This window comes from Phaseolus vulgaris, chromosome 11, assembly GCF_051622355.1.
Source record: "Phaseolus vulgaris cultivar YP4 chromosome 11, ASM5162235v1, whole genome shotgun sequence".
NCBI lineage: Eukaryota > Viridiplantae > Streptophyta > Magnoliopsida > Fabales > Fabaceae > Phaseolus > Phaseolus vulgaris.
The window spans coordinates 9,488,803-9,512,968 of NC_143508.1; the positions used below are offsets into that span (position 1 = coordinate 9,488,803).

The 24,166-nt window shown below is 31.8% G+C and overlaps 3 protein-coding genes across 4 annotated transcripts; 1 reads left to right on the forward strand and 2 right to left on the reverse strand.

The window, feature by feature from the left end:
* Positions 1 to 4,496: 4,496 nt before the first annotated feature.
* On the reverse strand, positions 4,497 to 5,859 carry LOC137820548 (F-box/LRR-repeat protein At1g67190). The gene has a single exon (XM_068624691.2). The coding sequence runs from the start codon at positions 5,857 to 5,859 to the stop codon at positions 4,600 to 4,602; it is 1,260 nt and encodes a 419-aa protein (XP_068480792.1). The 3' UTR covers positions 4,497 to 4,599.
* A 9,019-nt stretch (positions 5,860 to 14,878) lies between these two features.
* On the forward strand, positions 14,879 to 18,781 carry LOC137820556 (transmembrane 9 superfamily member 5). Of its 2 annotated transcripts, none has more exons than XR_016517628.1 (7): positions 14,879 to 15,274; positions 15,350 to 15,390; positions 15,504 to 16,092; positions 16,189 to 16,298; positions 16,672 to 16,828; positions 16,932 to 17,416; positions 18,213 to 18,781. XR_016517628.1 is itself a non-coding variant. In XM_068624701.2 (7 exons), exons 1-7 carry the CDS (start codon positions 15,120 to 15,122, stop codon positions 18,427 to 18,429), a joined length of 1,773 nt encoding a protein of 590 aa, XP_068480802.1. In that variant the 5' UTR covers positions 14,879 to 15,119; the 3' UTR covers positions 18,430 to 18,781. The 2 variants fall into 2 exon arrangements, 1 of the variants encoding a protein (XP_068480802.1); XM_068624701.2 differs by having other exon boundaries at positions 16,189 to 16,317.
* Positions 18,782 to 20,611: 1,830 nt separating this feature from the next.
* LOC137829074 (uncharacterized) lies at positions 20,612 to 23,874 on the reverse strand. Its single transcript, XM_068635868.1, has 6 exons — positions 23,618 to 23,874; positions 23,483 to 23,533; positions 23,255 to 23,306; positions 22,580 to 22,638; positions 21,263 to 21,308; positions 20,612 to 20,913 (listed from the first exon to the last, which is right to left on the reverse strand). The coding sequence occupies exons 1-6, from the start codon at positions 23,696 to 23,698 to the stop codon at positions 20,798 to 20,800; spliced, it is 405 nt and encodes a 134-aa protein (XP_068491969.1). The 5' UTR covers positions 23,699 to 23,874; the 3' UTR covers positions 20,612 to 20,797.
* Positions 23,875 to 24,166: the final 292 nt, after the last annotated feature.

Sequence of the window (24,166 nt, forward strand, 5' to 3'; positions counted from 1 at the left end):
ATATTTTAGTGACTATGGCGAAGTTGAAAAGAAGGTACACCCGTGAGGGATCTTTTTCTGACTACAATAATTAATATATATATATATATATAAAAGTAAAACAGTAAAATATATTTATTTAGGCAGAAAGACTTACATGCAAATAGTAACATGAAGCCATAATAATAAAATAAAATTGTTTCAATAGACAATGAATATATATTTTATTATACGATTGTCATTGAAGGTAATTAATGGTAAATAGTCTTTCCTAATAAATTTATATAGTTGTTAGATAAGTCGAGAAGGAGTCGTCTTTTTTTTATCAGTTGGGTTAGATTCTATCATTGACTTCGGTCTTCTATCTCGGTTTGAGGTGGATACCAATAAAAGACACTATGACGTTTAAGTCAAAATTTAGGATTCAGAGGTGTGAGTATTAATTACTGAAATAAATGTGTATATTTGTCTTGGGTGGAATGCATATTTATAATATCATAGTGGACATTCGATTCTGGACCTGAATTAGGTCGAATCGTTGGGTTAATCTTGACTTTTAGAGTAGCATTATGTACCATGGTTATGTTAATCATGTTGCTTGTGTTGCTTTCCAAACACAAAGTTCACAAAATACAAATTTTTTCACCTTCTACTTAAAAAATGTGGGAGGTTGTTGAGTTTTTTTTTTAATCACCATCTTTTTTATAACATAGAAAAAGTAAAAAGAACACTGACTCTAAGCTAAATATGTGATAAGTGTCATATTTCAGTAATATTTCATATTAAAATACAAACACTTATAGATATTTATTGATAAAATAATTATAATATGATCCATAATTTATGAATTTAAACTTTTTTACATATATTGTGATTATAATAAGAATAAGAACTATTAATTCCCAAATTTGTGTTAATTTCAGGATTTTAGGAAAAAATGAAGATGAAAGGATAAATGGAGAATATAAAAGATAAAAAGGGAAAGTTGAAACGCTCCAACACTCGCCCGAACTCGCCTAAGCCAGAAGCCTCCTAAAGGTTCTCGTCCAAACGAGCCCAATCTCGCCCAGGCGAGATCACTCCAAAGATGTTGGGCTTGTTTTCGTCCAACTCGTCAGACAAGAAATCACTTAGCCCAAGCCTAACTAGGTTAAATATGAGACGTGAGGCACAACCCTATACATCATTGGGAGAATAGAAGGTGATAAAAAAAACCCTAGAGGAGACAGTCGTCAAAGAGAAACATCATGGATCTTCTTTTCTTGTTTTCCATGCTTGTAATGACCAACATGAGTGACTAATTCTACCCTTTGAAATTGAGAGTAATATGTTCAAACTCTTATGTATTGAGGTGATATTTGAATATAATATTTTGTTCTTGATTGATGATTGGTATTGTCATTTTATTCATAAGGCTTGTGTTATCATGATTTTGATCCTTAGATTTGACTGAAAAATACTTCTAAGTTTATGACCTAAATGATAATGCTTAACATATTTGAATGCTAGGAATAAATTTGAAATGTTAATTGCTATCAACATATAATCATAAGGATAAAGAGTTCTTATAAATATGTGAGGAATCAGTATTTAGGAGACTCTCTTAATAATTTTATATGTGAGAAATCGATATAAATGAATTTTATATGGGCATCAGCATCAATCAAAGGATAAAATATTATGATGCTTTTCAAAATACAAAAGTGTGAGAAGGATGAACCTCAATCCCAATTTTTCCAATTGAACCAACAAACTCTTTACTTTGCTTTTTTTTTTTACAATTCTTGCAATCATACACAACAAACTTCCAAGAAACTTTATTATTTTGTTTTCTATTTAATGAATCTTATACTTGATGATTCAACTATTCCTTGTGGGTTCGATATTCATTCTTAGGAACAAATTATTATTGTTTACGCAGTACACTTGCTGTAAAATAGTCATCAACATGTGAATGTACAAAAAGGGCACTTAAGGAATTTAGCCTTGCCATGTCTTTTTGTTCACTTTGTTTGAAACACATAGTTGACGGATGCATGGCATGTTTAACCCAGAGCAATCATAATATTTTAAATATGATTTAATACCACTTTTGATCCTAATATTTGTTGTAATCACTCAATGTGGCCCTCAATTTTTGTTGTCTCAATGTAGTTTCCAATTTTGTTAAAATGATTTAATTTGGCCTCTTTTGTTAATGTTGTTACTCCGACTAACAAAAAAAGTGAGACATATGTTGCATTTTAAGCTTAGGTGGATATGCTCGACTCCATGTTCTTCGACATTGTCTCTTTTGAACAACTAATATGTCACTACAATGAAATAACAACCATTTTGATGTTCTTAACTTTCAAGAGCATCTTCAAAGTTGTAGTTGTACTCTTGATAACTCCAAAACAAAGAACCTCTAATTAACCTCTTTATGCGATTATCCTTATCTTCCAACTCATTTACTTTCTACTACAAATAGGTTCAATCAATGGTAAAGGGCACCAATTTCAAGGAGTTCATGTTGTTTTTAGGGTTCAAACTAATATGAAGAGGGAGTTTGTGTTTGCAATGAAGGCTCAATCTTATATCTGTGATGCTTCTCTAAGCCGAACACAAGCTAGCAAGAATTGGCCCGAGACTCCGGTTTATACCATATTGACCTAAAAACAGTCTAAGAATACTGTGGAGTCGAAAACGTGAAAAGACGTCTTAAGCGAAGAAGAGACTATGAGTAACATGATGTCAATGTATAACTTTTTAAATCATTTTGTCATGTGTTCATGTGCTTCTTTCAAATCATCACCCTTTCAAAAATATTAATATCAATCTAATAAAAGAATCAAATTTAAGAAAAACAAAACTCAGATCCCAGACCAATTATAACAAATATTACAATAAAAAATTATATTAGACCTTTAAATATTTTAAATTATTTGAAGGTCAAATATTTTAAAAGAAGAAATAATTTTTTATGAGAAATTAATATTAATAAATTGAATTTTGTTGAAATACTAAACAAAACTTTACTAATTTTACCGTAAATAATTCTTTAAATGTTAGATAGTGTTTGGCCAAATATTATTTAGGTCATAGTTCTTAAAAAGAATTGACTTATTGTTAGGAAGAATCGTCCTATCTAATTCAATCGAGGCCTAAAATTGGTCATATATAAACCACCTAAATCAGTGACAAATTGGTTAAACTTGATCAAACCGGTTCAACAAAGAAAAATAATAAATCATAATTATAATTTTTTATTAAGAAATAAAAATAAATTAAAATCGTAATTATTTTATTTTTTATTCTACATATAATTAATAACAATAAATAGTGGTATATTATTAAAATTTCAATTTAAGTACCATATACAAATTCTATGTATTTTAAACTATAAGAACATTTAAAATTTATTTCAATTTTTAACACCATAAAATCATAACACTACATATTTTTAATATTCTTTTGTGTATTTTAATTATTAAAATTAATATTACTAATACGATTCAGTTTATTCAACTACTTAACCTCAAAGATGTACTTTGGGGTTTAATGACCAATCCCATTTTAAAAACATTGGTCAGTATAGTTACTAAGAATAACTTCAATTAATTATATTAATTGGTTATAATATATATGTATATATATATATATATTTCATTTTATACGTAACAAATTTATAAATATCTAAATATTTTTTTTACTAGAATTAATTATTTTAAAGTACAGAATGGATACGATTCTCGTTTAAGAAAAAAATTAGTAGGATTAAAAATTGAAAATAAATAAAATGTCCGGGTTGAAACGAAAACATTTTAAAATGTACGAAATTCATATTAATCACATTTTAAAGAAATTATTTTAGTTTCCAATATTAAATTAGAATACATTATTTTAACAGATAAAATATTTGTATGAACATCCTTATTAAGAAGAGACAGTAAAACATATTTAAAAGCCCACCATCTCCAGCTTCTTCACCACCTGCATCTATGGCAAAAGCCCACCATCTCATTCTCCTTCTTCTTCTTCTTCTCTCCGCCACTCTATAATTCTGTTCAGCTTCACCCTCCGATCACCTTTACAATGTTGAAGAACTCGTCCCATTGTTTGTCAACAAAGTGGGACCCTTCAACAATCCCAGGTTTCATTCTTTAATTGCTTTTTCATGTTTCTGTTCATTGAATTTCTGTTTACACAATTCTTCTGTGGCAGTGAGACCTATGAATACTATGATTTGCCATTCTGCGCCCCAGGTTAGTCACTCTTGGTCTTAGGTTTCACGTTTAATTTTTAATCTCGTGGTGTTGAAAAATGGGATCAAATAATTTATCCCACTTGGATTGTAAAAAGGTTGTGTTTTTCACGGTCCCAATTGTAAAAAAGAATGAGTCCATGGGGGGAGTTCTCAATGGTGACCGTTTGAGCAATGCTTTGTATGAGTTCAAGTTCCGAGAGGACAAGATTGATGAGATCTTGTGCCCAAAGAAGCTTACAATTGAAAAGATTCCAAACAAAAAGTTAAAAAGTTGTGCATAAACTTTTTTGAATTCAATGAGTTACCAGCAAATGTGGCAAAACAACCAAACGTAATAGCAAGCATGAGCTACAGGAAGGTATTCAACAAAAATCCTAATCATGCTTAAAATGTGTATCTACATGTATGTATCTCCTCATCATCTCAACCATGGATGTGGTGAAACTGGCTAACATCTGGCATTCTTCACGAGACTTTGTGTCAGAAACAATTCCATGAATGACCAACTTCTGGAGATTGGGACATCGCTTAAGCAGCCCCTCAACCCAATGGGAGAAAAGATCATTGATCACAGTCCAACCAAGCTCCAGGACAACAACATTCTCAAGATAGGAAGAGCCTTGTAAACCGTAGTGAAGAACTCCATCTCTCACATCATAGCTTAGAGATAAATGGTTCAGGTAAGGAAAGCAAGTTGCAATTGTTTCCAAATCCACAACCTCTTCCTCGTCATCAAACATCACATCCCAAAGCCGAAGCCTCTTTAAATTCGACGATCTTGAAATCATCTGGTAAAACTTTGGCCATATAATTGTGAAGTTGCTGATATCCACAGTCTCAAGATCCTCAACTGTCTCGCCAATATCAAGATGTATAACACTAACATCATCAATCTTAAAATGCTTCAAGTTCCCCTTGCCAATGAGTTCAAAAAACTCAAGTGCGCAATCTTTCAAGTGCAAGGTCTCAAGTCCATCAGCCTCCAATATAAACTTGTCCAAACTGATTGCTTCTACATACACACTCTTCAGCGTTGAACTACTCAATTCAACAGTCACCTGTGACTCAGACATTGCAATCTCAGGATTGACAAGCTCCAAAGCTTCAATCTTTGGACACGCATATACCAAAAGATTCAAATCCAATGCAGATATACTGACATGACTCAGGGAAAGAGACTTCAAGCAAGGGAATCGCTGATAATTAGGCTCAACCCCCACAATGGAATTATGAGCTAGATCTAGTATTTCCAGCTTGTGTCTGCCACATATTTCAAGAATGTTAACATTGGGCATAGTCTTGACATTATAATGCAATTGCCTCAAAGTTTCCCTGGTGTACATGAGCCATGCAGTAACCGTTGAAGCAGAGAATTCATCCACATCTTCCATCAAAATGGAGAGAGCCTGCAACCCTGAGGTCTGCAAAATGGTTTGTGTGATCAAAATCTCGAGGCGAGTAGTCGTCAAATCTCGATAAATGGGCCAATCTTTGGTGCTGAAAGAGAGGGTATGAAGGTGCTTGCAGCACGCTAGTCGCCATTTCTTGCATGTTGCAGAGGCTATCACCACATCTCGTGCAGCCCTCAAGTGAGACAGAATGGTTCCTATTACTTCAACAGGAAGCTGGTCCATGACGCTTCAATTCCCAACTTGCAAACCCTCCCAACGCTATATCTATCAAACAGCCTTTGTCTTGTGTATTGTGTTGACAACAACCAACCAGCATCAAGAAAAAGAAACCAAAACCAAAAGAAAACTTGTTCAAAAATCCTTCAATTCAATTCAATAGCAATTTTGGAAGAAACCTCAGAAATCACTCCAGAATCTTGAATGCATTTCATCAGATGCAAAATGCTCAACATCTCTCATCAATTTCTCTTCTTGCTAGATCAATTTGCAAAAAATCACGAAATTAGGGGAAGTAATAAAGATTTAATCAATCAGGTAAAATGGGATTCGGGGAATTGAATTAAGGATCAGAATTTAAATTAAATAAAGCATAATCAGCAAGAACAATAATTGATTGGAAAAGAACAGAAAAGTGTAAGTATAGGATAGAGAAAATGGTTGTTTACCTTCAAAATAAGGAATTACGAAAGAGGATTATCGTTGATTGCTATTGGGTTAGCCATCGAACCACACAGAACGAGTTGTGAAATCTCAAAGTGGTTTCTTTGAGTTTGAATTAGGATTTCCCAAGATTTTACTACGCCTTTCAGTTACACGTAATACAATTCTGAAAATTTGTATTAATGTCTACAGTACTAATAAACTCCAAAATTTTATTTATATTTATTATTTAAAATATTTCTCATTATTACTATATATTTACTCATGTCTACAGTAATTACAACGTTGAAAAATTAAACACTGCTAATACAGCTTTTTAATGTTTTCTTCTACCTTTTTATTGTTTAATTATTTGTGTGTGATCTGACTCATGCTAAAAAATTATTTCTAATTATTTTATTATTTGTAATGGATGTTTTTCACTTTATCTTTAATTTTTATCAATAAATTAGTGTAGTATATATTTATTGTTTGAATTCAACGTACCTCCAATGCATAATGCCCCGTTAGTTTCATTCTCTCTTGAGTTCTTATTTATAATTTTTTTTAAAATATAAACCTACTTTAACTACTTCTACTTTATTTAATCAATTTTTTAGAAAAATAATTGTACTTAATGCCCTATCTTTTATTGCGTATTATTATTTTTATTTTACAAAAAGACATTTCAGAAATGATATTTAGAAATGATATTTAGGAATGGATAAAATCTATGCAGTGAAACAGAGGAGAGAAAAATAAAAGAGTAGAACTGCAATGAACCTTGCAACCAATAAAAAATGGAGGTTATGTCAAAAGTGTGGAATTACAATTTTAAAATTTAAATTCAGTTATGATATATTTCCAACAAGTAGTGATGAGGAAGGGATGATATTAATAATTATAATTAGAAGTAGATACGAAGTTGATGTAATGATAATACGATTGTTGGACAATTTTTTTTACGAACTTTAAAAAAAATTATTTTTTTCATAAATTAAAATTAATTTATGCGAGATTTAATTAGTATAAATCATTTTATATAATTTTTAATTTATGTATAATTTAATTTTAGATTTTAGAAAAATTAATGTCGGATTAGAGGATGAAAGATTGATGAATGGAAAAAAATATTATATATATATGAATTATTTGGTTTATTTATTAAATTGGGTCATTTTACCTTAGTTTTATTATAATGAGATTGATTTTTCAAAAGATACGGATTAAAATTAATTGTGTCAATTTGACACGATTTTATTCTAAAGAAGTTGTTTAACGGTGATATCAATTTTATATGTAATAAGGTTTAAATATTGAACTGGTGTCACGAAAATATAACTTTTTTTAAGTTATTTTTTTAATTTATATCGTATACGTTTAATAAAAATTATTAGTATATATAGGAAAACCATGATTGTGAATATACATAATAGTATTATAATGTTTCATAGGTATTACTAATTTTATATAGGAAAACTATGATTATGAAAAAAGAATTATTATTGTTCATTTGAAAAATAATAGAAGTAGTAGCTAATGTTTTAGAAATTCATTACATAAACTAATATTATATATATATTAATATTTTTTATTATAAGTACGTAATATAACCTAAAAAATTGACTTTCAAAGAAATCATGTCTACATTACACGATTTCAGCTCAAATCTAATTACACATAAGTCGTGTTAAGATTGCACGACTTTATTGTAACATGGATTGTATTATGGTAAGTGGTTGGTTATAATGACTTCACCTCTTCCATTATCATCAACACATAGTTCAAGCTACCATCATACTCAAATATCTTTAGTTGTCATTGATGCCTTTCAGACCTTCAAATAAAGGTTTGAGAGTCAAATATTTGTCATTGCTTTAAATAGACGAGTGAATTATCTATAGCGCCTCAAGTCTACTAATGGTTCCTTAAAAAAAACTCAAAATGTATGTATTTTCTTCAACACACCAGATGTTCCTCCTAGTGTCTCCTTAGAATTCATATGTAACATATGGACTACGTCAAACAGAATGTCTCTACTCATAATCACCCATCTTTTCTATGGTAATTAGACTCTCAAATCTTTCACTCCATTCTCATAGACCACACACATTTCTTTCTTGAATTGAATTTAAGATTATCTTCATTAACATGATAATAAGAAAGACACCCAAACACCTTCAACATTGAGCAACCAATCAATTTCCCAAACCACATCTCAATTGGAATCTTGAAATGAATGGTAATAGACGAGGAGCAATTCACCAAGAAACATGTTATACTAACCACTTCACCTTAATGTCATCTATCAAAACCATAATGCAACAAGATACTCCTTACTCTTTCTAACAATATTATGCTTATTCTTTCGGTAACTAAATTTTGTTATGGATATGACAAACAATTAAATGTCTTATTTCCAATGTTTTTATCTATACAAAAGTTGTTAAACTTATAAGAATATAATTCCAACTTGTTGCTTATTCTTATATGCTTCACCATCTTCTTCATCTAGTTGTTGAGTGCTAGAACTTTTCAAAGGCTTATGATTTTTATTTCCTCACAAGCATTCGAGTAAATATTAAATAATCAATGATATCTAAAAGAAATACTTGGCACCTCTCAACAATAAAACTTTCAACAACACCAATAATCAACATGTTGTAGTCCAACATGACCTTTGTCTTGTGTAACTGATGGAGGACCATCCTTGCTAAAGTCACCATTCTTCTCAACTAAGAGCAGGTTCAACTTAGAAGAATTTAGAAATAATATATGTCTTAGTTTTTGTATAAAATGTAAATAGTAGAATAATATTTTCTAGCTTAGTATTTCTAAGCCAACTTTAGAATAGGAATATCTTTCTCTCCAAACAATACTACCTGGGAGCGCTTATTCTTAGGCATGTTGACTCTTCAAGTTCCTTAAAGAGTGAAGCTAGGCGCCTCCTTCCTTGTCTCTCCAAATCACTCAAAGACACATGACAAGCTATGAATGTAGAGCTTCTTGTAAATAGGATTGTCAAATGACAAGCTAGGAATGAAGATTTTTCTATACATAGGATTGCCACATGGCATGCTAGGAATGGAGAGTATTTTGAGAACTCATTAGTCATTTTTAGGAGTCTCTTTAGATTATAAATAAGAGACTCCCTTCTTTTAATTTCTAGACTTGATTGATATATGAAATTGTGTTTTTGAAATTCTCAGCACACTGATCCAAGTCTCTTTTCTATGATGCTTCTTGCATTCTTAGAAACTAACTCAAGGAAGTTGGCCTAACCTCTTCCTTGGTCCTTGCACCTTGTAAAACTCACACCCAAACCAAGAACTTCCATGACCATTTGGTGCTCCCTCCAAAAATCTATAAGTCTTTCATTACCTTCCATCAATCTCCATTGAACACTCAAGACAAATTGCATCAGGTGGACCAGAGCAAGGCCACAATCCTGATATGCCTTTATCTCAAAAACAAATTTGGTTGTTTCACTACGCCACACCATATCCTTGTTGTTTTCCATATGTTCTTCAATTTTTTGTAAGGTGTCACTGTTTATTTATAGCTTCCATCGATTGTTTTCATTTTCCACTGATTATTTTCTTTGGTTTTGATGTTTTTTGAACTTCCATGGGTTGTTCTTCATGTTCATGTGTTAGGTTCAGTTCATCTCTCTTTAAATGTCGTAGAGTTATCTGTTTTAATTTTTTTTCTTTGTGATGTGTGATGAATCCGCACCAATACCCCTAAAAAATTGTGTTCAAATTCATTTTGGTTCAAATTTGGGTATTTTTCTTGAGTAGTTTTGTGTTTTTGATTGAGTTTTCACTAGTGCAAAATGTATAAACAAGTGTGGTTTATTTAGTGCGGTTTTGCGCTCAAACGCTTTCATAAAAAACGCGGTGACATTTTTGTAATTAAGTTCATTTACAAGGGTGGCTATTTGTACAACCGCCTTTGTAAATCAAAACGCTTTGATATACGAGGGTGGTTATACAAATAGCCGCACTCGTAAATCAAAACGCTTGATTTACGAGTGCGGCTTTACAAATAGTCGCCTTCTTAAAACCTTTTTAACCCTAATTTAGAAATGCACCACTTATGTTTTGATACTCTCATTTCTCTCGCGCTTTGTTTCTCTTATGTGTTTCCTCCATTAATTGTGCTTCCTCTTTTCTTCCTCTCTTCTTTGCATTGTCTTTGTGCCATCGGTAAGCATTGTCTTCCTCTCTTCTTCTTCACCATTGATTTTTGTATGTTTTGTGTTTCTCTTATGTTTTGTATTATGTCATTGCTAAGGTCATGCTTGGGAAGGTTTTTGTTTACGCTTTCTGTTGTGCCTTCCTTGTCATTGTTGTCGCCTTGCTCCGTCATATATTTGCGTTTCTTTGGAGAATTTTTATTTGCGTTTTTGGACTTCCATTGGGATGAAATACGAAGATGTATAATATGGATGCACCAAGAGATCAAAAGAAATGCTAAAATAATGACTATGTTCTTTGAAAAAGATCAAAGTTGAAAACATTGATTAGAAACCCAATCAACGGCGAAAAAGAAAAGAAACCCTGAACGTCTCTCGTAAATGTGATTTATAAATGCAGCTATGTAAATAGCCGCATTTATAATCAAATTTACGAATGAGACTATATATATAGCCGCCTTCTTATCTCTTCCATTTAAAAATGTGTGCTCATCAAATGTGGTTATATAGCCGCCCTTATAAATGTAAAATAGTCGCACTCGTTTTTCTTTTATGCACCAGTGTTTTTCTTTTCAATTAGGTGAGAGCTATGTTTCTAATTTTGTTTTTCCATGAATCTTGGATAGTTTTTGTTTTAATTGTCACATAATTATAGTTTTCCACCTATTACATATGTGTTAAAAGACCTCTTAGACGTGCACACCAAGTATTTGTGTTTTTTTCATAAAATTTGTAGAAGCTTTTAAGTCTTTTTCTTTTGTAGTCTATGAGTTCTTGAGTGATATTTACTCATTAGTGCTTTCTATTACATAATTTTCCATTATGTCTTTTAGTTTGTTCTTATTTCAATTGGATTCCTAGGTTTTTCTTCCTGTTTAGATTTTTCAAGTTTCTCTTTTGGTTTTGAAAATTTATTCTGAGTTTGGTTTTTAGTAAACAAATCTGAGAAACAATTACAAAAGTTCATTGAGATGTTTTTTAAATCCATTTAAAAATACATGTCAAAAAAAATGTAGCAAAAAAGATATAAATAGTAATGCCAAGAAAAACAAGTTTTTTTGTGTTGATCGTTCTCGGTTTGAAATTTATTAAGCCTTATTCTTTTAGTGTTTTGACTTGGAATTTTTATCAGACATTACTTATGATGTTTTTCATTTGTCATTAAAATTTGAGGCTCATATTTGTGGTATATTTTTTGCAATAAAATTTTGAGTCTTCCCTACCAGTGTTGAAAAAACAGTGTCAAGTTCTGAACCCTAGTGTTGCGGTATTTGATTTATTTCTCATAGAATATACATCCTTTTGACCCAAAATTTGTTGCATTTGATCAAATTTTGTGTTGAAGTTCTCATGTAAAATATTTATACAAAAATAGTTTATGAAAAAATTGGTATAAATTTTGGACTATTTAGTGTTTGTCCAAACTAGATTTTTCTTTTGTGATCCACTCTAGAGCCATTCTTAGATTCATTTTTTTGTTTTGTGCTAGCCTTTATTCTTACCTTTAATTGTGGTTTGTATTTTCTTTGGTTTTCCATTAAAATTTGTCACATTAATCTCATTTTGGTTTAGCTTTCCAAATTGTGTTTTTCTTGCTTTATTTTCTTGGATTCCTTGGTTGGTGAAGACTTTGGAGCTTGCAAGTTGTTGGTGTTTAAGGAAAGAGGATTCTTGGGTTTCTTAGTTGAGGTTCTATTTTTGCAAAGATATTTCCAAAGGAGAGAAAATATGATACAAGAGAATTCAGTGCACAAAGTTGGATTCTTGCATTCTTAGAAACTCAAGGAAGTTGGTCTAACCTATTCCTTGGCCCTTGCACCTTGTAAAACTCACGCCTAAACCAAGAACTTTCATGACCATTTGGTGCTTCCTTAAAAAATCTACAAATCTTTCGTTGCCTTCCTTTAATCTCCGTTGAACACTCAAGACAAATTGCATCAATAACTATGTCAGAAAATTTTGCTTATGTTGTTTCCCAAAGACACAATGTTCACAAAACAGAAAAACTTTCACCTTGTGCTTACTCAATATCTCTTGTTTGAACAATATATTCAAACCATGTACACTTATTTGACCTAGATACATGTGTTACAAAAAATTACATGACTACATACGACCCTTACCCTTGAATGATATACAAATTTCTTTTTCAATTTATTTGTATCACCACAAAACTAAATAATCAATTATTTGGTTGTTTGAGAAGAATTGATTATGTCAACCACATAATTAAATATTATAGATAAATATGGCTTCCTAGGTTGGTTGAAACATGCCCATTCATCTAATTATAATATCTTAAACATTAAATAAACTCTTACAATGAAGTTTATAATAAAGAGTTGAAACGTGTAGGAATTATTTACCTCAAGTCTAGATGGTTTTAGTGAAAATGGGTGAAGAGATAAACCAATTGTGTTGTGGCTTATTGTTAATTCCTCTTAGTTACAACTTCAACCATACAAAAAAGTTAAAGAGAAATGGCTTCAATTTCTTACTTAAAAATTTGGCAGGTTGTTGAGTTTTTTTTAATCACCACCTCTTTATAGCATGAGCAAGTGACTCTAAACTAAACATGTGAATGTACAAAAAAGGAACTTAAGGAATATTAGTCATGCCATGTCTTTCTGTCCACTTTGTTTGAAACACATAGTTGATGGATGCATGACACATTTAACCCAAAGCAACTATAATATTTTTAATATGATTTAAAATCACTTTTGGTCCCAATATTTGTTGTAATTACTCAATGTGATCCTTCAATTTTCTTGGACTCAATGTAGTTTTCAATTTTGTTAAAATGATTCAATTTGGTCCCTTTTGTTAATATCGTTACTCTGACTAACAACAGAGTGAGACATGAGACATATGTTGCATTTTAAACTTAGGTGGATATTGTGTGGCCTTTGTGACACATATGTGGCATTTTAAATTTAGATGGATAGGCTCAACTATGTGTGTCCTTTGACACAGTCTCTTTTGAAGAGCTCATTGGTCACTACAACAAACTGTATAAGAACAACCACTTTGATATGCTTCAATTTCAAGAGTGTTTCTAGAGTTGTAGTTACACTCTTGTTACTTCCAAAACAAAGAACCTCTAATATAACCTCTTTATGCGGTTATCTTTATCTTATAACTCATTTACTTTCTACTACAAATAGGTTCAATCAATGACGAAGATCGATTTCGACGAGTTAGTATTGCGTTTTTAGGGTTCGAACTAGTATGAATAGGGAGTTTGCATTTGCAATGAAGAACCCAATCTTAGATCTACAACACTTCTCTAGACCGAACACATGCTAGCAAGAATTGGCCTGAGGCTCCTGTTAATACCATATCGACCTAGTCCAAGAAGTCTTGGAGTTGAAAACATTAAAGGACGTCTTAACCGAAAAAGAGACTATAAATTATATGATGTCAATGTACAACATTTTAAATCAACTCTCAAGTGTTTATGTGCATTTGTCAAATCATCACCCTCTTAACAACATCAACATTCATATAATGAAAATGACCAAAATGAGTCATTTTAATAAAATTGAAGACCACCTTAAAAAAAAAAAAAACTAAGGAGTCACATCAAACATTGTGACAAATATTGGAAGCAAAAGTGATATTAAAAACTTTACATATTTTGAACTATTTGAAAGTCAAATATTTTAATAAAAAACATAATCTGTCTTTTTATGAGAAATTAATATTAATAATTGAATTTTTTCGATTCTTGAAATAATAAACAAAACTTAACTAATTTTACCGTAAATAATTATTTAAATATTAGATAGTGTTAGGCCAAATATTCTTTAGTCATAGTTCTTAAAAAGAATTGACTTATTGTTAGGAAGAATCGTCCCTATCTAATTCAATTAAGGAGTAAAATTGGTCATATATAAAACCACTTAAATCAGTGTTAAATTGGTCAAACTTGATCAAACCGGTTCAGCAAAGAAAAATAAGAAATCATAATTATAATTTTTTTCTTAAGAAATAAAAATAAATTAAAATCGTAATCATTTTATTTTTTATTCTTCATATAATTAATAACAATAAATAGTGATATATTGTTAAATTTTCAATTTAAGTATCATATAAAAATTCTATGTATTTTAAATTATAAGAACATTTAAAATTTATTTTAATTTTTAACATCACAAAATTATAACACTATATATTTTTAATATTCTTTTATGCATTTTAATTATTAATACGATTCAATTTATTCAACTACTTAACCTTAAAGATGTACTTTGACGAGTTGAATGACCAATCCCATTTTAAAAACATTGGTCAGTATAGTTACTAAGAATTACTTAAATTAATTATATTAATTGGTTATAATATATATATATATATATATATAAAATATCTAAAATATATTTTTTACTAGACTTAATTTATTTTAAAGTACATAATGGATACTGAATTGGTCTACCGAGAGATCGAGGTTGAAAGAACGAAAGTGAATCAGCAAAAAATTTAAATTAAGTTTGTAGTTCTTAGAACCATTTTCATTTTTTTTTCATTAATTTTGATTTGGTCTTACAATAGATGCTTGTTTGTGTTCAGAACTTGTGTGTCATGTGTCTGTATAATGTAAGCATTTGACTCTGCATCTAGCTCAGTTTCTTCACCACCTGCATCTATGGCAAAAGCCCACCATCTCATTCTCCTTCTTCTTCTTCTTCTTCTCTCCGCTACTCTACAATTCTCTTCATCTTCACCCTCCGATCACCTTTACAATGTTGGAGAACTCGTCCCAATGTTTGTCAACAAAGTGGGACCCTTCAACAACCCCAGGTTTCATTCTTTCTCTCATTGCTTTTTCATGTTTCTGTTCATTGAATTTCTGTTTACACAATTCTTCTGTGGCAGTGAGACCTATGAATACTATGATTTGCCATTCTGCGCCCCAGGTTAGTCACTCTTGGTCTTAGGTTTAAGGTTTACTTTTTAATCTCGTGGTGTTGAAAAATGGGATCAAATAATTTGCCCCACTTGGATTGTAAAAAGGTTGTGTTTTTCACAGTCCCAATTGTAAAAAAGAAAGAGTCCCTGGGGGAAGTTCTCAATGGTGACCGTTTGAGCAATGCTTTGTATGAGTTCAAGTTCCGAGAGGACAAGACTGATGAGATCTTGTGCCCAAAGAAGCTTACAATTGATCAAATTGCGTTCTTTAAGCGAGCTATAAACCGTGAATTTTACTTCCAATTTTACCTGGATGATCTTCCATTCTGGGGGTTCATTGGGAAACTTGAAGAAGATAGGTGGACTCCTGGTGGAGGAGGACCAAACTATTACATTTTTCCACATGTACAATTTCATGTTCTTTACAATGGGAATCAAGTCATACAAGTAAATGCATTTGGCGATCCAAATCGTGCTGTAGATATTACTAAAGATCAAAGTATTGATGTTAAGTTCACTTATTCTGTTACCTGGAATGCCACTAAAATACGTTTTGAGAACAGAATGGATAGATACTCAAGGGCTTCGTTGATGTCTGCGCATCAGCAAGTTCATTGGTTCTCGTTCATCAACTCAATTGTCATCATTTTGCTTTTGACTGGTTTGCTTGCCCTGCTTTATATGCGACATCTGAGGATTGATTTGAAAAAGTAACTTTCTTCTTTAGTCATAATTCTACAACAGCATAATATGAGAAGGCTGTCTTTTTCTTAGCCTAACCTAATAGTTTTTCATTTACAATTTAGGTACTCTAATGCAAATGAAGAAGATAAAGAGGTTGGTTGGAAGTCCATCCACGGCGATGTATTCAGACCTCCTCCTAACTCATCCTTACTTTTTGCTGTTGTTGGAACTGGTACCCATTTGCTAATCTTGTAAGCTACTCTTGTTGTCAAAAATACATATTCCTTGATCCTCTCCCCAAAAGCCATGCATTCAGCCTCTAGTCTTTACATGGCAATGTTATGACTATAATATATTAAGGTGTGTGATGTATAGTTTCATTTATGCATCAACCATCCAAGGATTTTTTTCAAATCCTTTTGCAATCTGATCTGAATATAGAATATCAAGTGATAGCAAAGACCAAAAACATTCTCCTTATATTTAATGTCGTTATGAATCGTTATTTTTGTCCATGTGTTTAATGGTGGAAAATAGTAATTACCACCAGTTCTCTTTTAACTTTGTTCCTCTTTTTATATAAATAACGCCCCCTTTTCCTTCAGGATTTGTGTCTTGCTGTTTCTAGCACTTATTGGCACCCTCTATCCCTACAATCGTGGTGGACTGTTAAATTGGCTTGTCTTGCTGTATGCTCTTTTTTCTGTATTTGCTGGCTACACTGCAGCATCCTTCCATGGCCAGTTTGCTGAGAATGGATGGGTAATTGTATATGCAATTTCACAAGAAAGGAAAACAATAAATGTTTCTCTTTTGATGTTACTTTTGTCTCACTAAAACAATTATGATTTGGCTGTAATTCCAGGAAAGGACTGTTGGTCTTGCAGGGGTTCTTTACACTGGACCAGTGTTTGTTGCAGCCTCTATCCTCAACATAGTTGCAATCTCTTACAGGGCTACAGTTGGACTCCCATTTGGTTCCATTATTGTGATTCTTGTTTTATTCACATTTCTCGCCATCCCATTGCTTGCATTTGGTGGAGTGATTGGATACCGTTTTAGATCTAAATTTCAAAGCCCCTCTGCTACAAAGAGACACCCAAGAGAAATTCAACAGCTTGCTTGGTACAGGAGAACACCATTTCTAATGTTTATTGGGGGTCTTGTGCCTTTTAGTGCAATTGTCCTGCAACTACATCAGGTGTATGCTAGTATGTGGGGCTACAAAATATACACTCTTCCTAGCATTTTGTTTGTCACATTCATTCCAACCATTGTGATCATTGCACTTGTCAGTATTGGCTTGACATACATTCAACTATCTGTGGAAGACCATGAATGGTGGTGGAGGTATGTTGTGTTGCTGATATCAATGCTTGCAGCTTGCTTCCATTTAATTTTTTTCTCCTTACACTCCCTCTCTTGTGTGCCTCTGGAGAAATATTTTATCCTTGATAACCATGAAATCCTAAGAGAAATCAATGTGGTGATGATTGAGTAGGGATGTAACTAATTTTAAAAACCTGTAATTAAGTACCTATCAATAAATAATAAATAACGCATACAAAATAGATCCTGATTGTCTAAGATTAACCCTGATATCACAACTATTATCCCTTTCTCAAAACATGAAAGATAGAGATATGTAGCAAAAATTATTTTTAATATCAAAGATTGTACATGAGGGATGATATGATTAGCTGAAATGGTCTATTACACAGCCATTTCTACTAGGAAAAAGACTATCAGGAAATGTTTATGTTATAAATTCAATTCAAATGCATTAATTGTTTCAAAGGCTTTAAAAGAAAAAGGAATAAAGCTGGCTGCCTTTTTGCATTCCTAGTTTCCTTATGTACTGCTGTGTTGATATGGTTTTTCCTTTCAATTCAAATCTTAACAGTACCCTGTCCTCACCCCTACTGTACTTTCTTATCTCCTTTTCAAGAACACTTATTTTGAAAAAAAAAATGAAATGTTTCATTCATATTTAGATTTTATCAATGGAGGTTGAAAAAGTTAAAATGTTTGCATTCTAGTTCTAGATGATGTTTTCATAAGAAATTTGGGAGGGCAAAAAATATGTGGGCATTGGGCACCATTTAGTGGAGCCTTTATCACTAATGTTGTTTTTCTGTGGGTGCAGGTCAGTGCTGTGTGGTGGCTCAACATCCATTTTCATGTTTGTGTATTGTATCTACTTCTATGTGAGATCAAATATGAGTGGATTCTTGCAGCTATCCTTCTTTATTGGTTATAATGCATGCCTATGCTATGCTTTCTTCCTAATATTTGGTGCCATCAGTTTCAGAGTTTCATTTCTCTTTGTTCGCTTTATATACCACAATGTTAAAAGAGAGTAAGTCACCACATCAGAAGGACAAAACCAAATTGGTTGCAATTTAAGGTATCCCTTCCTTGAATTGATGAATTACCCTTCAGAAAGTTAAGTCTACACAGTATGATGTAAGGGTATCCCTTGAATTCTTTTACAAGAACATTTCTGCAGACAATGTATCCTTTATTTAACTTTTCTCAACTCCATGAGCCTGCACATTTTGAAAGAGACTTCCTGGTGGCACATTCTACCCTGGGAAAAGATGAGTGAAATAACATTTCTAAGGAGGATCAAGTGTCTACTTTTGTTTTGAAGTTTATTATAGAATTGAGTTTGAATCCTTTAATATAATTAAGATGTGCAAAATTAATTCCAGCTATCAACTCTTCTTAAAAGTGTGTGTACAATGAGAAGAAAAAGATTTCTAATGTAACAGGTCACAAGTCCATGTTGTTTTTTAGTAACTTTCTTTTTTTGGGTGGTACTTTTGTACTGAACTCTGTCAACAAGGAATTGACATTAATATTAAGAAGAGTCCTTACTCTTTCCTCATTTTGTTATTATTGCTAAAGGAGTGCTTCATATTAGCTTTAAATAGTATACTGTGTAAATTCATTAAACAAGTCAAATACCTTATTATAAACTAATGAGTGAAATTGGATCCTTTCATGCTCCTGCAGCAACCAACAAAATAAAGGAAAGAGAAGAGAAAATAAGGAGAGCCACTGACCCCTGATGAGTCTCACATTGATAAGATCAATAAATTTGGCAGACAAAGCAATAAGCTTTGTGTGGATTGATAGACTAATGACCCTAGAAATGGTTAAAACTACCAAAATTAATTGTATTTTACAAATGTTAAAACTAATTATAATGATTTAGTTACGAAAATAAAATAATTCACTTTTTTTGCTTATGTTTTCTTTTTTAAGTATTAATCCATATACGATAAACTTATAAATCAGTCTTTTAAGCTCATAAAAGTTAAGTTTAGGTCCCTATCAACAAAATCAGAATAAACTTTTCCATAATATAAAATACCGTTGCAGAATATCTATAGTTGTATAAAAGTCTTTTAAAAATTGGTGGGGGTACAAGAAGAAAGAAACACCCCTAAACTTTTTAAAGTAAAGCATTAGATAAGGTAACCCATATACCTTTAATGGGAGGCAATTACTTCCTGCACCCGACAAACTTTTTAAAATCCCATTATGCCCTTATCTTCTTTATTTTGAAAAATAGTGTAGGGTGCAGAGAAAAACACTCTAAATATAAACATCCGTAAGCAATTTGCAATTGAAACCCTAGATGCCCTATGTTCGTAATAGAGAAATGTGTTATGGATATCATTATCTGGAATTGGGTTTTGTATTCTGAATGTACATATCCAGAATTGGGTTTTGAATTCCAGATGTACATATTCAGAATAGTTAACTGTGTTTCGGATGTGGGCATGCGGAAGTATATTTTTTGACTTATGAATCTCTATATCCAAAAGCTAAGATGATATTTTTTTTTAACATTCTAAATGGATACAACTGCCTCAAAGGAAAAATGTGAACGAAAGAATGACAAGACGAAGTTGCTCGCTGCATTCAGTGCGAAAACGAAGGTGGTGGTGGCAGTGACGACTGCTGCATGAGCACAAAGGTGGAAGTGGCAGTTGTTGCGCGAAAACGAAGGGAAACTGTGATTGGGTGTAAATCTCTCCCTTAACCTAATTTCAATTTTCTTAAGGACATTTTCATATTTTTACAAATTTCATTAAGGGTATTTTGATATTTTTGCAAACATGATTGGGTGCCAATTCAAATTGATTGGGTGCAAAGCCTTCATGGGATACCTAAATTATTTTCACCTCTAGATGTTTTGTATAGGATATACAAGTATGGATTAAACGATGGAAAGTTAGGTGTAAAAAAAAGTAAGAAAAGGATAAAATTAAATGAAAAGTAAAATTATTTAAATAAGAACATAAAATAAACATACATACTTATAGTAGTAAGTTTTAATAAAATATTAATATATGTTTGAAAAAATTGAATATCAGGTACCTATACTATTATTACATGCAAGTACTTTCCACTTTTTAGTGGTAACTTTTGTTTAATCAAATGATAAAAAACCATGAGAAGATTGCACAGGGAACCTAACTAGTAAAACGAACGCCATTGATTAACAAAATTAAGACATAATAAACCAAACGATAAAACAAAAATCACGGTTAATGTATATCTGTAAGAACCAGTTTATGAGAGCGGAATTTACATAGTGAACTATAAATCTGAAAAAGCATCATTTACAGGATAAAAAAACAAAACTCTAAGCACACATGTAGCACGAATGCTGATTGTAGTGGAAGAAAACCATTATATCATGTATGAGTGTAAATTTTAAAGGGTAGAGGAAGTTCTTGACTTCTGAATCTTGTCATCTTCTGAAGGAGGAGATGATACTGCTGCATGGTAAGATGAGGAAACAAGTTGTGCAAGAGCAGGAACAGCCCCACCTACAGTTATTACAATCACATTGTTATCAACTCAGATACACACTAAATATTCATCACAAGGATAAAACCAATGGAAAGGTTGGCACTTTTCAAGCATAGAAAACATCATTAGGACAAGAACACTTCTTGACCATGAAAATTTAACTTTTGAACATACCAGATTCTTGTAAACGAGAAATTTTAGAAAAAACTCAACATTGTAAAACACTTGTACATGTATGGAACTTATTACCCTACTAAATAAGTCAGTTAAGCATTGCTAAAGCTGAAATTAAAGACCATATACAATATTACAGCCATACATGTAGTATATAAGACAGGCAAAGTAATAACACAATCAGAAATTCACCTGCCAGTCCTGCACAGGCTGAAGAGAATACTATCACCGGCGGTGTCTGAAAATCAGAGAACAGCTTCAGTCAGTATGCTGTTAACAAAACTAACAAGTTTTCACTTAAATAAGAAGGCAGAAAGTTTAGCCCTAAGTGTTTCTGTTGGCATAATATGAGAGGATGCTCTATAATGCTTGAATGGCTATGAACTCAATTTTAGATACTCCAACATGAACGTGTTCATATAAAATAATCTAGAAAATAAATGCATAAAAGAAACTGCATTTCAAAGTCCAATCTATAGTACAAAATATAAAAGGACTGCAACGACATGTCTGTATTACACAAGTAAACCAAGTTGAGCGGAAATAGAAGAATAGATATAAGAAGGGAGAGCACAGCAATGATTTATGCATCAAAACAGGACTGATCCAAGAGGAAACAAACATGGTGGTTGAAGGTGGAGACAGCATCTTTAGTGTTTCAAAAAATGCACTAAAGTTTTTTCAAGGAAATTTTTTCACAGACATTGACAAATGCAGATGATAGACTAACAGCTTCAGGAATGTGACAACAGCCAACGCCGTTTCCCAGTCCAAAAAATAAAGGGATGATACATCGTCTTTTGTCAAGTGACAATCAAAATATCTAGGACTATACGTGATTACCATCATAGATGATCCAACTATGTAGCAATCAAGGTGGAAATAAATTGATATGAACAAGAAGTTTTTCTATTTGAAGTTCTATTATAGCATCATGATTCTCTTAACAGATTATAGAAGGATACATTAGTCAGGTTACTTCAATTCATAGGTTAAAGAAACTAACTGACTTTATACATAAATGGAAGCAAAGATGTCAGGTTATGGGGGCTGTTCTCTTGAATTCACAGGAATGATTTTAGTGTCCCTTTAACAGTGAAAAGGATGTCACAGACAAGCAAAAATAAATTCACCACAGGACACACTCAAAGAGTTGCATTTAATTTGCAAATAAAATTATGGGATCAATTTTTTCTATTGATTTAATGAACAACAAGAAAGAAGTTCTGAGTCTTAAGTGAAAAATAGCTCCAGAATTTTTTTCAAAGAAGTAAATATCCTGGATCACAAACAGTTAAATGTTACAACAGAATACTACAAGTTGTTTAGGATGCTTAATGTAACAATTTAAAACTAGTAAAAAAATGCATCCTCCAAAAAAATAAACATGAAGAAAAGTATAAATGAGCAAGAAGTCAATAGTAAACATAATAATTAAGCAGGAAACTGCACACACAATAAAACTGAATGAAAAGAAAAAAAATGGTTCAAAAGGCACAAGAAACTTACACCAATGAGGAAATGTAACCACATGGGTCCTTTGACGCTTCTCCTAACAACCGGCATAACTGCATTACAAATGGAAAAGAGAAAACTCTTTGAATAATAGAGATTGCTAATGTTAAACATTAAAGCTTCAATCTTTTGGGTTGGAAGGTGAACTATGTTTGCAATTACAATTTACAAACAGATAAACTTGTATCATCTCATTCATCTTATTACTACATTCCCTAAATCTCCCAACTCGAGTTTGAAGGAATTGAACCATATTTGTTCTAATGTGACAGTATTTTAAGTTCTTTTTAGCAAACAAAAGCAATGAGCAATGTCAAATCCTACTATCTAAGATTAGTTGATTCGTGGGAATGGAGCATTAAAAAAGCTGATCACAAAAACTTATGTTCATGATACATGCCCATTTTTTCATTTTCCAAAATGAAATCTTAGATTTTGAGTTTGAACCTAACTCACACCAAAAACTAGCTTGGATAGACAAGTTTGTAGAACTAGACATCTATTGTTACACTTTCACATTCTTTGATTCTCACTTGCATTGTACGAGAGGAACTTCTTTTCCCAACATGAATTACCCATTAGAACAGAATAGTAACTACCACATTGAGCTAAAAACCATATAACATTATTCAAATATAAATACATAAACAAGATTCAAAAAGTACATACCATGGTTGAATCCATAAAATGCACTTGCAGTGCCACCAACAGCAGAACCAATCTGCATAAAATCAAAATCCCTCAATTAACGATCAAGAGGTCAGAAACCCTTATAAAAAAATCCAACAAATTTCGCTGCCCATCACAATACAAGATCCAAACTCAACAATACATATCAAAGTGCGCAAAAAGTTTGAATTTTGGGAACAAAAAGGAAGTGGGGTGAGAAGAACTGACCATAGAAAAACTGTCCCGCACAAGGGGGGAAACAGTCCAGTTTCTGGTTTCCTGCACAAAATCAGAAAAACATAAATAAATTCAAAAAAAAAATTGAATTGAGGGAAAGAGTTGAAATTAGGAATTGGAAAAAACCATGTTCTTAGAAAGGGGTCCTGCGCAGTGATGGCATTGAATATTTTGATTGGAACCGTGGCTTAGGTTTGTGCCTGTCATGTTCCTCTACTCTTGTCACCTCAATGGTTCGGTTTGGTAGATTCTGTAGAAACTAGAAACTAGAAGAAACAATGGCTCTCCCAAATTGGAATCGCCTTAGCAAATTATTGATTATGCTTTGCTAATTCTTATCACTTCCTTTATATTCAACTATATTAAATTTTAAGGATAAAATCAATCTTTTAAGAAAAATCACTGCTGTTTTAAATATAAGTTAGTTAAATATTGCTACAGATTATTACATTATTTCAAGAGTTTAATCTTATATGCTTTTGCTATGAAAATATATATTATTTACTAAAAATTACATTATTTAATAAATTGAACCGTATATGAAATGTAAAATCTGTTAGATAACATGATTATATATTATTGTCAGCAAGATTTCTGTAGATTATATTAGTTTTTTCCACTTAATGAAAGTTTGAAAATATCATTAAGAGAAAAGTATATAAAAAATCTACTTTA